Source organism: Bos taurus, chromosome 18 (assembly GCF_002263795.3).
Source record: "Bos taurus isolate L1 Dominette 01449 registration number 42190680 breed Hereford chromosome 18, ARS-UCD2.0, whole genome shotgun sequence".
Lineage (NCBI taxonomy): Eukaryota > Metazoa > Chordata > Mammalia > Artiodactyla > Bovidae > Bos > Bos taurus.
The window spans coordinates 29,423,907-29,436,901 of NC_037345.1; the positions used below are offsets into that span (position 1 = coordinate 29,423,907).

The window sequence follows — 12,995 nt, forward strand, 5'->3', positions numbered from 1 at the left end:
GGAAAGTTAAAATTAAATCTTCTATATTTATTGTTTCATGAGTGTTACAAAATGCCATAATTTCACTTCATTGTTTAACATTTATTAGAAAAAGGCCAACAGAAACTAAATATATATGTATATAAATAGAGTACCAAACTCATTCACTGCTGCTGTTGATCAAGGGCTAATTCTACTTTTCTTATTATGTAGAATGCTTTTGAATAGAGTGTGTTATTGATCACGGGAGTTGACTTTTTTTTTTTTTTTGAAAAGTGCTCATTCTTGATCAGAATATTATTCTCATTAATGGAATTCCAAAATCTGCTCCTTGGGAAGCATTGTGAAATCCTAGAAAGTACAGGGACTGGGACACCTTCAAGAACAGACTTTGAAGCCCATGTTTCTTACTTTTCATGGGTGTGGATAGACTCTTACTCTTTTCTCAGCCTCAGCTTCCACATTTGTAAAATGTCTTTACACCACCAACTCCAAGCACAGTGGTACTGAGTGCATGTCAGATGTCTGGATGTATTACTGGATGCATGGAAGCATGCAGCCTCCCCAGTCACCTCTCTCCCCCTTCACTGCCAGCACAGGCCAGGCTACCATTATCTTTTGCGATTACATCCTTCTAGATGCTCTTCCTGTTTCATTGCTCATGCCCACATCTCTGTGTGTGTGCACATGCATGTGTGTGTATGGATTTTATTCAAACATAATACTCTTTGTCCAATTTCATTTTTCTTATTATACTCTTATTAAACTTGCTTATTACCCTTATTATTCTTAGCCACAGATGCCTTCAATTTTTTGAACACACCAAGCTTTTTCTCCCTTCAGGATCTTTGCACAGGCTTATCCTGTTGGCTAGAAGACTTCTGCTTTCACTTCTTGTATGACTACCCTCTTTCATTTTTTTTTTTTCAGTTTCAACTTAAATTATACCCATTTAAAAAGTAACTGTCTTGACAATGCCACATAAAATATCTCTGCTTTTTCTATACTCTCTTCTGTCCAAGTTGTGTTAGTGTTTTCTTCAGCGTAATTTTTAAAATTTATCTTATTGATTCATTCTATCCTTTTTATTATCCCTCTTCCTCATTCAGTTCCATTAGAAGGAACTGAATTTTTTGTTCTTTTCACATTGTTTCCCCAGGTAATATTACAAAACTTGGCATCCTGTAGATGCATAGTAAATATTGTTCAATAAATAAATGAATGATTTTTCATTTATGCACTATATGTCTGTAAATAAAACAAGTGTCTCAATGGTAATATCTGAGAAATTAATTATTAAAGTATTTGTCTCTGCTAAATTAGAATGATGCTTCTAAAATTTTGTGAATGTCCATTACATGAAGAACGTTGGCTAGATACCTATCTATAAATATAGGCTATTATCTTTTTCTTTAACCTGTGATAGTCCCATGATAAGCAAACTTTATATTGCCTCAGTATTGGTCAGAGAGAGAAAGGATTAAAAGAGATAAGTCAAAGTATATTTTTAACCCAGACATAATTAACTTGATGCTAAATAGCACATCTCATCTTCTACAGATGATGATGAAGCTTAAATTATATTCCACTAGATTTATTTACAGTAACAGGGAAGCTCCTTTCTGAAGGGAAAAAAAAAAGCACTGAAAGGGTCTATTGTTAACTAATTCTCGAATGATAAATATTCTCTAAGACTTCAGAGACCTTGACTCACATTTCATATTTAAACTATTTTAATTCTGTATGTATGGTAAGCAAGAGGTAAGCGTCTAAAATAAAATCCTAGAAAGAGCCTCTTGAGGAGATAAAATGTAGAACAGAGTTATGGAAGCCCCTTTGGCCAACACTGGCCATTGATGTTCTGTAATTTTCATGTTTGGTTCTGAGTGTGGTGGTGCCATCACAGTGAAGGAAGACACTGGTTTCTTCTGGTGGAGCTGTTACCTGGTCCTCCACCTCTCCCGTCAGAGGTCCATTCTCCTCAGACAGAACCTGGTTTATCCCCAGCTGACTTCTTCTCAGCATCTGATAGATGTTCCCTATCTCTGGTGGCATGTGTCCTTTTTAAGGGATCTTTTCATTAAGATACTTCCATTTCCTCTCATCTCTTTAACTTTCTTTCTGCCCAGAGGACTTGAAATATTTTCTTGCAATTCTGTCATTTCTAATTTTATTAAGTGTCTACCAGTGAGAAAACTCTATGTGGAAAAAGATTGATGTTTGTCTGCCACTAAGTCCCCAGTACCTAGCCAAGTTCTGGGACGTATTAATAGTTTGTATTCAATAAGCATTTACTGATTGACCCAAACCTATCAAACTATTAGATACATACATTTTCAGCCATATATCTTCCTTTCTAATTTTGAAATCCTCAACTCATACCCTCATTTCTGCTTTGACCATCAAATAGGAGTAAGTAGAGAGAATCTTTTTATTCATCCTGTTAAACTGAGGGCCAAGTCATGGTAGTATTGAATTGGAGACTAAAAATATACACCACCTTATAACTTTTAACTTAAATTACCTGTAGCTATTTGGGGGAAATTATGTTAAATAAGAGTAACTAGCTAGTTACTATGGAGAAGGCAATGGCACCCCACTCCAGGACTCTTGCCTGGAAAATCCCATGGACGAAGGAGCCTGGTAGGCTGCAGTCCATGGGGTCGCTAAGAGTCGGACATGACTGAGTGACTTCACTTTCCCTTTTCCCTTTCATGCATTGGAGAAGGAAATGGCACCCCACTCCAGTGTTCTTGCCTGGAGAATCCCAGGGACAGGGGAGCCTGGTGGGCTGCCGTCTGTGGGGTCGCACAGAGTCAGACACGACTGAAGTGACTTAGCAGCAGCAGCAGCTAGTTACTAAGTTTTAAATAAGAGTAACTAGTAATAAGAAAATACCACATTAACATTTTAACTTTGAAATGGAGGGATTATTTAAAAGGATTCTACAAGGGATTCTCATTGATTTTTTTCCTTATAATATGGACTGTGAATTCTTTTTCTCTGTCATGGGTGGTCATTACCCTCTTAAGGGAACCAATTCAAGAAAATGTCATCTTTTACTTCAGCATTATGAGAAGGTGGCAGAATGAGATAGGACTTCCAGTTCTGCTTTCACCAGTGAGCCTATAACAATTTTAGCACAGGTGTACCATGAACTAGGGATGCCGGCCTAGAGAAGAGGAAGTGGTTTTCCTTTCTTTTTCTGTATTTTAGACTCTGTTTAAATGAGTCCAATGGAGAACAGTCAAGTGCAGTAGCATCCTCTTGTGTTCATTTTGCAACTGGTTTTCATTCTGTGAGATGTTTTAGAAACCTCTTTACAGAGGGTCACCCAATGCAGAAGATTTGTTACAGATTGGGTTTTTTTGATGGCTTGTGCTTGATTATTGCTAATGATATCCAGCTACATCATCTCCTAGACAGCAGACCTTAAATCCGTATCTCCCAGGCAAACCAGACATTTCAAAGTCACCTGCACTTCTTTCTCTGAGGCTGTTATAAAGCAGACATTAATTGTTGAAAAATATAGAGATGACTGAGTTTAGTGCTAATTCAGTTTTTGACTTTTTTTTTTTTTTGCATGAGACTGTGATAATTGATATTCTAATTTCAAAATGAGTCATGTGGTAGGATGAAACATGATGGAAAGTGCATCCGTGCTGAACTTTTATAAGTAAACACTATTTAGTGTGGATAACAAATATGAATTCTTGAAAATGTTAAATATAAAAATGAGATATTTGAGCCATTAAAAGTGACCTGGGAATGATGTAATGAATCAAACATGAGTTCTGACTAGCACAAAGGATTCAAGGAATTCAGGAGCTATTTTAACTCTGTGTATCAACCAGTCAGCCATATGTCCAAAAAATTTTGCTGAACAGACAAATATCTGATATCTTCATGTAAATATGAAGTCAAATAAACATGCCTAAAGATTCATCTGAGGATAAGATAGTGCAGTGTACACACACAACAAACATTTTTTCACAGAGTGAGTCATTCATGTTGATTTGCAAAAATCATAAAACAAAGAATCGACTTTTGTTTTTTATTTTGATCTTGCATAGGAAAGGTGATGAAACAGTGTATTTTTTTTTCTGAGGATTAAAAACTGCTGATGAATCATTAAAACCTTGGAAACAGTCAAAATCCACAGGGTAAACCTCCATATTTCAGGAGGTCCTAAGGTATGCATGTCAATATCACAAGTGAAGCCAATGTGGAATTTTTGAAATATCAATGCCATTGACTCTCTGAACTTATGCGATGAGTTTTACATGAACAATGTAGTTTTATTTAAATTCTAAAGCATTTGACAGTTTCTGTATGATCAAAAATGTCTGCCATAACTCTGTGATTGGCTATATCATCCAGCAACAATCTGGCCCACACAACCATACCCTTGAAAACTGACCTTGTGTGTATTTTGACCAAACTCTCTCCATCAACTCCATTCACCAACTTTAGCTAAATGATATTTACTGTCACGTATTTAAACTCCATCCTCAAAGGATCACAAATAAAAACACTCAAAGGATAAGACAAGTAGAGGGCAATTCAACATGATGAGATTAGGAAATGCTGAAACTAATGTTAGAGTAGTATTTTAAAAAAGAGGTCACCTTTGGCATATCACTGCTGAAGGCAAATATTTTGATTATAACATATATGATGCCTAGTATTTAAAATTGATTTTATTATTAAAATGTTAGCTTTTAACTTACGTGCACACACATATACTTGTGTCGTCTTTTAGTGAGTGGAAACAACGCTAATCCTTCAGACAGAGGAGAATAGTCTGGGGAAAATGTCCACTGCTTTATAGGGGAGCAGCCACTTGATCTTCTGTAATAAGTACATAAAACTATAGAGCCACGGTGCTATTCCCTTCTTAGGTGGAAAAAGTCTGACTCTTGTCAGGTAAACGCTTGGAAAATAGTAAGTTGCATTCCTAACACCCACATGAGGCACAAGAATAGTTGGATTAACAACTCCAATGTCATGCTGTCAGCTGCTGTTTATTTAAATTAAAATGTCACCATCCAGAAATAAATTAGGAAGTTGAAAAACGATAAATTTCTTAAACATACAGTACTTTGGCACCTTGTTAAAGTAAATCTATTACATTTGTGGTTTTTTTCAAACTTTACATAGACTATTTCCATTATGACATTCAGAGAATAGCAGGTTTGGTTTTTGTTGTTCTTTCTTAACTCTCTCCCTCTCTCCCACCCTCTACCTCCTTTCCTGCCTCCCTTTCCCCTTCATTCTCCCCTTTCCTCCTCCCCTCCTTCCCTCCTTTCCTTCCTTTCTTCCTTCCTCTCTGTCTCTCTCTGTGTCGCCATTGTCTTATCTAAGCTATATAAGAGAGGTTAAAAAAAAAAGTTCCATCAATACACATCAATACACAATTATCAGATGCTTTACTTGCATGTCTAAAACATGTTGTTCGTCTTATGTCTATCTAAATATAGCTACACCTAACAGATTTAAAAATGCACTTCCTACAACTGGTCTTCCTAGGGTTCCTTATTATGTGTTATTCCTACCTTTGTTATGAAACGAACATGCCTTCCCCATGGGCTTTTTTTCCCTTCACGTCCTGTCATTTGAAGGTTTAACATTTTGGCCCCATTACTCTAAGACCTCCCCTGTGATCATCCCTATCCTGAGATATTTTAAGCTCTATTTTGGCTCTGGGTTCATGGCACCACGGGCCATTTCTTTTCAGGAGCCAATTTGGTCATAAGTCAGAAGAGAATAACATCTTGGAAAGAAAAATACTCTCTCTCTTTTCCCATGTGGATGATTCTTGCCTATGACTTTGCAGGTTGTAAATGATGCAAATGCACACTATAATGCAGGTTAATCAAATATGAGACAGTGGTATACAAACATATTCAGCATTAACAACATGGAGATATTTACTTGGCCGGGTTTTCCATTTTCACATAAAAATGCCTCATATTCGGATGCGAATTCAGGGGCGTTGTCATTGACATCCAGCACTTTAATAGCAACAGGTACTCGGGATATCTGACTGTGGTTCCCTATGGGAAGGAAAAAATAACATCAGCATTGAGGATACTGCATTTTAACGTGCAACTCAACTTTCTGCTCGAAAGCCTGTGTGTCTGTTTCAACTTCCCTTAATTAGGGTGTTTTCAACATGGTGATTATGGAATCTGACCATTCGGCAAGGAAAAAGAGCAAGCGCTTGGCTGCTTTAAAAAAAAGTATAAATTACTATTCCAAACACCATTTGCTGGAGCTTAGCTTGATAGACGGTCTCTGAACAAATTGCAAGAGGCTTCCTAGATGAAGAAAGCTTTATTTTATTGATAAAGCCCATTGTATGAAAGGAAAAATTCTAATATTTATCTCTTTGTTTATCTTGGGTAGAACACAGCCCATTTTTGCACTATTACATGTTTGACTGACTATATATTAAAGATAAACATCAAAAACCCAAAAAAGGCTAGAACCACATTAACTGTTGAGAAGGTATCTTTAATAATGATAAAGGGGATAATCTTAAAGATAGGGACTCATATCTTATATGAATTTTATTTTGTACTAAAAATTGACCTTGGGATCTTTTTGGATTAGATAAGCCAAGTTATTTTAATATTGTCATTTTCATAAAGATTTTCATCAGTGTAAACAGATAATAATCTTTTAATCTTTCCATGTCAATTCCAGTAGCATGGAACTTAATGCATAATCCTTAATCTTTAAGTCCTTAAATTTAAAAAGTTATATGCAGACACACACACACAAACATGCATGCACAGAAATAAGGTTCATTAATACATTGCTAACCTGGCCAAATGATAATTTTTTATTTGTAATAAATCCAATACTGTTTGACTCTGATTGTACCATGTAATAATCTTTTGATCATGTGTAAATTACACAGAATGTATTGAAAAATGGAGAAGTATTTCTGTTTCTGTGGCACTGAATATTTATAAGCAAGTCAAAAGATAGATCTTTAGCTTTTGAATATGAAGAAATAGACTTGTATTTGATATATCAAACTCTTCTTTCTGACAGCTGATTAAATTTTGACCTCTGAAACCTTCAAATATTCATTTTTTCCATTAAATATAAAAGTATTTTAAAGCACATGCCAAATAATCAGAACCATGTTACAAATTTATAGTTGGTTGACCCCACTGGCAATGCTACGAGATTTGAATTGGGTTAACTACCACGGCTATTCACCAATATGCTAATTTGATTAATTATGGATGGATGAACATCATCCTTTGGAATTCTAACCACTAAGTAATGAAACATAATCTCACTTTCCCAAAATCATACCAGTAGCCTCAAATGTCTCACCTCTACTATTCCTTTTTCTTTTACTCTATTATGTCTGATGAATTAACTCATTCCCATTCAGAGCATGCAGCTCCCCACATCAATGTAAGGGAAAGTTTTTGTAGCATGTGACCCTAAGACAAGAAACTTACACTGTACCTTTTATCTACTTGAATCAGGTAGATGAATGAGTTATAAGGTATTTGAAATAAGGTCTGATTATATCCTTAAAGACGTACATCTCTTTTCTAGTCTGACCATGAGCTCAAGAGCAGTTGCTGAAGTATAAAGAGGAATCTAGTGTTTGCAGAAAACAAATAAAGTTTGGTCCCCCATCTCTGTCTTCCACTACCAATGTGATTCTGAAAATGGTATTTAACCTCATTTTATTCCTGAGGAAACTGAACTCAATACCTTGACACTGCAGTTACAGAACTGTTACGTACATTATATGAGAAACAGTTCGAAGTGCTCAGATCATGGTCGGCACATAGGAGTATCTTATAGCCTTTATGTTTTATCAGCGGAAGTGTCAACACTGTCCACATTCAGTGTGCACTATGTCCAGTGCAAGGTATTTCTTAGAGTCGTTTCATTCAGTCCTCACTAAGGAGCTGTGAAATAGGTAATGTGATATGGAGATGGACGCTCAAATGGCTACATGTCTTTACCAGTACACATCAATTTAAAATTAACTCCAAGACTCCAAAATGTAGTTTTGACTTTCCAAACATGAGTCATGCACACAATATTATATTGATGAAGTTTAAAACAAAATATATTTTGTTCCTTTGTAAGGTAACTAATCACTGTCATTTCTTCAAGAATGCATATAGACTTGCTGTATTTATTTCAAGTTTGACTAAAGTTTGAGTACAAATATAAAAATCAAGCCAGCTAAATCTAATAGGTTGTGCCATCACTGATATTCTCAGAACTGCACTTATAATCAGCCAGCCTCTCTGCGAAACTAAACAATTTAAATTCTGTATTTTTCCTTTTACTTCTGTTTCACCCTAGCAAAGCCTCTTTCCTTGATTAATTTTATTTTGTAATTCTCTGTATTTCAACCTTGAGAACTATTGCTTATTTATTTATATACCAATCATTTCTTCCTTGCCACATTTTTAGACCAACTTTTGTATATATAAATGATTAGAGGAGACTTCTATTATGCTTTAGTCTCATTAACCATTCAGTTCATAAACAAATGACGATCAACACAGACTTGAACAGTGAGTAAATAGGTGCATTGTCTTATAAGACTATATAAGTACAAGAAAAAGCTATCATACTCTTTAAACATGATTTTGCTCCTAGAGAAGTGAAGAAAATGCTGATCTTATCAAGTTAGATTCACTGAAAATTGTTAATGGGGCAAAGTCTACTAAACGTGATATTTTTGTCTTCCCTCTTATGCCTTGTATACACACACACACACTTCAAAGGCAAACATGAATATAAAGATTTTATTCTCACTATTTTGGCAGAAGGATAATTATGCCAAGGCGCATATTCTTCTCTTTTCTTAATATCACATTTGTAATGAATGTAGTTATCTTGTAGATCTAAATGGCCAGCAGGTGGTAAAACTCAAGCATAGAGGATAGGGAATCTCCATAAGCTTCTTTTTGGGATAACTCTCAACATTAAAGTGCTATATGGTTTCCTCTTATTGTAAGATCTGGAACAAGATACGTGTTTTACTATCCAGGGGCCCAGATCCCTAAAACAATACCATCTAATTTTGTTGTTGTTGTTGTTAAAAGTAATACAGGTTTGGGAGCTATCACTTAATACTGTTATAAGATCACGAGCATATGATCATTGGTGAGTCACTGAAATATTTTTAGATGGATTACAATTTTAAAAGTTAGCAGTAAGCTTTCTGACAAGAGAAGTTAAGGTTTAATTTGTTTTCTTAAATGTATGAATGTCCCAGACACTTTGAATATTTCTAGAAACTGCTAAAACAAAGAGGAAAACAAAGAAATATGCGTGCATGCTCAGTCCCTTCACTCATGTCCAACTCTTTGTGACCCCATGGACTGCACCCCACTAGGCTCCTCTGTCCATGGGATTTCCCAGGCAAGAATACTGGAGTGGGTTACCATGCCGTCCTCCAGGGGATCTTCCTGACTCAGGGATCGAGCACACGTTTCCTGCAGCCCCTACATTGCAGGCAGATTCTTTACCACTGAGCTGTCTGGGAAGCCCCAATAAAATATAACAATGAACTAGTGCTATATATCCCCCAAATATCCCCAAATGTGTTATCATTATCTATATTAGATGAACGTGCATGATTGAAATTATTTCATCTTATCATAATTTTCGACACAAGTGTCATATTTACATGCTGGAGATTCACTTTTATCTAAATTAATGAAATGATGGGAGTTCAAATTTTAAAGATATTATAGAGCAATAAAATTAATTAGATATGCTTCTGAGGAAATTATTCATGTCCTTTGTGACTGGCCCCCAAATGTTTGCCTTTCATCTGATACACAAACATTAAATATAAAGATATTATAATTAGAAACTTGATTAGCATTCATTAAAGATTAATTTTCTAAACACAGGAGATGTGACAAAGTGGTCTGGAAGGAAAAGCCCATTTCAATTGGCCACAAAAGTCAACTCTTTTCACAAATGATGGAAAAAGGCTGAAATGGCACCTGGTATAAACAATTCCTTGACTCCTACCATGTGAATCTTAGTGACTTTCTGTCACCTCTCTGTCACATAGCCTCATGAATTGCCCATTAATTTTGCCCTTTTATAATCAAAGGTAATGGAATACTGCCAAGTCTACGTTACTTGGGAATTTGCTTCTAACTAGTTTCCACAAGCTGCTGTTTTTGCAGGCATTGACTGAAATAAACAACCTCTCCTTTTCAGGCTATAAGAGAGAAAAAATAATTTGACAAATTTAGATATACTGGTGGGCTCAATAAATAATTCTTGAGCCTTCCACGAGTAGAAGGGTGGAAGGCTTGAGCAGTAAATTACAGTCAACAGGGGGAATGCAAAATAAGAGAATTTATAATTGAATAGGGATGAGAGGATGGTGGAAGTTTATAAAATAGGATGATTTGAATTGAATATATGATACAAAACATAGCATCTTAGGAAATTTAAAATAAAACTAATGGAAGTTTCCAAAAAGATTTTGGAAAATAATTTCAATAGTGAATTTAGGCTCTCTGGTGACTAAGGAAAAAAAGTTTTTGATGCATATTTTACCCATAAATAGTGTGATTATTTCTAAATCATTAGTCATGGTTCATTAATCCATATATTATTAAACAGCATAGAAACGAGGTGAAATATAATTAACCAGTGGACACCAGCAGGATAGAAAAGCTGTTGGGGATTGTTTTTTAATTTTTATTGGACAAATATATCACTTGTATGTGGAATCTAATTACAAATGGTATAGATGAACTTATTTACAAAACAGAAATAGACTCACAGATGTAGAAAACAATCTTATGGTTATCAGGGGGGTAAAAGGGGAAAGGAATAAATTGGGAGATTGGGTCTGACATATACATAATGCTTTATATAAAATAGATAACTAATAAGGACCTAATAAGCCCAGGAAACTCTACTCAATATTCTGTTGGGGATATTTTTGATAGGTTTTTCTCTTTACAGTATTATTTTTATGCATTACCCTTTCACTATCATAGCAACTGTATTAATGCATCAGTTAAAACACAATCTATTATTTCCCTCAAATAAATACCATGAAATTTCAGCATCAAGAGAACCAGTTGATCACCAGAATTTTTACAATTTTTGATTATGTTATTGTGAAAATTCCAGCAAACCAGGCTGTAAAGAGGAGTCATTCTGTTTTATTCCTTAAAATCACCTTCATATTTAGAACAGTTTCCAACTAAATGAGAATTTTAATCAGATGGTGGCTTTGGTATCAAATAAACAAAGCTTGTAATGTATAGCTTTTGAACCAAGTATGAACCAAGTAGTATGAACCAAGTAGTAACTCTCAGACGAAAGGTGGGGAAATGCTTTCTCTCACTGTGGATTTTGTGGAGTTAGACATATTTGAAAATGCCTTAAACTCTCCAGAGAAAACAGCTCTTAAATGGTGACTTTAGTTCAAGTCCTCACTGACCCCTGTCTGTGCTCCCTACTGACTGTGAAAACGCATGCTGTTTGGTCCCAGCATTTTCAAATGTTCTCTAAAACGGGAGAAAATGTGTAAGTCTCTTATTTATTACATTCATCTTAAGTGAACCTCCATGTACTGGAGTCCTTGGCAAGCCCTCGTTCCACCTTCTCCTACACTCTATAATGAACCTTCAGTGTCCTTATTTCGGCTCACAGGAGTTGAAGTTCTAAAGAGTACGGTAGGCACATTTATGGTGGTGAAGTTCTATGGAAAAATTTTTAGAGCCATTAAAGTAAGGACTGATGTTATGAATCTCTCAGATACTATGAGTCTATGAAATGTAAAACTTTAACAGTCACATTCTATATAAAGGCAACCTTAATGGCAGTTTATAAATGAAAAATTAGTACTAACAGGAACAGAACTGTTACACTTTCCATTTTTATATTAATATGTTATATAATACTATGCTGCTGTGCGCTTAGTCGCTCAGTCATGTCTGACTCTGTGACCCCAAGGACCCTCTGTCCATGGGGATTCTCCAGGCAAGAATACTAGAGTGGGTTTCCATGCCCTCCTCCAGGGGTTATATAATACTGCCTACTTTTAATAGTCTTATTATCATTAACATTTTACTTCAACGTAAAATTTATAAATATGCATTATTTGCCAAACTTTTTCCCAAGATCTTTTTTTTTAATTATTTATTTTTAATTGAAGGATAATTTCTTTACAATATTGTGTTGGTTTCTGACAAACATCAACATGAATCAACCATAGGTATACATATGTCCCCTCCTTCTTGAACCTCCCTCCCACTTCCTTCCACATTCCACCCCTCTAGGTTGTTAGAGAGCCTTGGTTTGAGTTCCCTGAGTCACACAACAAATTTCCATTGGCTCTCTAATTTACATATGGTTATGTAAAATACCCTGGGTTACTGTGTTACTCTCTGTGTTACTCTCTCCTTACAACCCACCCTCTCCTTCCCCTCTGCCCAACCTCCACGTCCATAAGTCTGTTCTCTATGTCTGTGTTTCCACTGCTGCCCTATAAATAGGTTCATCCATACCATCTTTCTAGATTCCATTTATATGTGTTAATATATGATATTTTTTTCTCTTGTAATAGGTTCTAGGTTCATCCACCTCATTAGAACTGACTCAAATGTGTTCCCTTTTATGGCTGAGTAATATTCCATTGTGTATATGTACATCAGCTGCTTTATCCATTCATCTGTCGATGGACATCTAGGTTGCTTCCATGCCTTGGCTATTGTAAACAGTTCTGCAGTGAACATTGGGTTACATGTGTCTTTTTCAATTTTGGTTTCCTCAGGGTATATGCCTCAGAGTGGGATTGCTGGGCCATATGGTAGTTTTATTCCTAGTATTTTAAGGAATCCCCATACTATCTTCCATAGCAGCTTCATCAATTTACATTATCACCAACAGTGCAAGAGGGTTCCCTTTTCTCCACACCCTCTCCAGCATGTATTGTTTGTAGATTTCTTTATGATGGCCATTCTGACTGGTATCAG

The 12,995-nt window shown here is 35.7% G+C and overlaps 1 protein-coding gene across 5 annotated transcripts in view; it reads right to left on the reverse strand.

The window, feature by feature from the left end:
* The window catches only part of CDH8 (cadherin 8), a 409,345-nt gene that overhangs the window by 71,265 nt on the left and 325,085 nt on the right, over positions 1-12,995 (reverse strand). For 4 of the 5 annotated variants that reach the window (XM_024978266.2, XM_059876743.1, XM_059876742.1 and 1 more), the window contains one exon: positions 5,914-6,035. In XM_024978266.2, the coding sequence (XP_024834034.1) occupies positions 5,914-6,035 (122 nt within the window). 5 annotated transcript variants of the gene reach the window in all.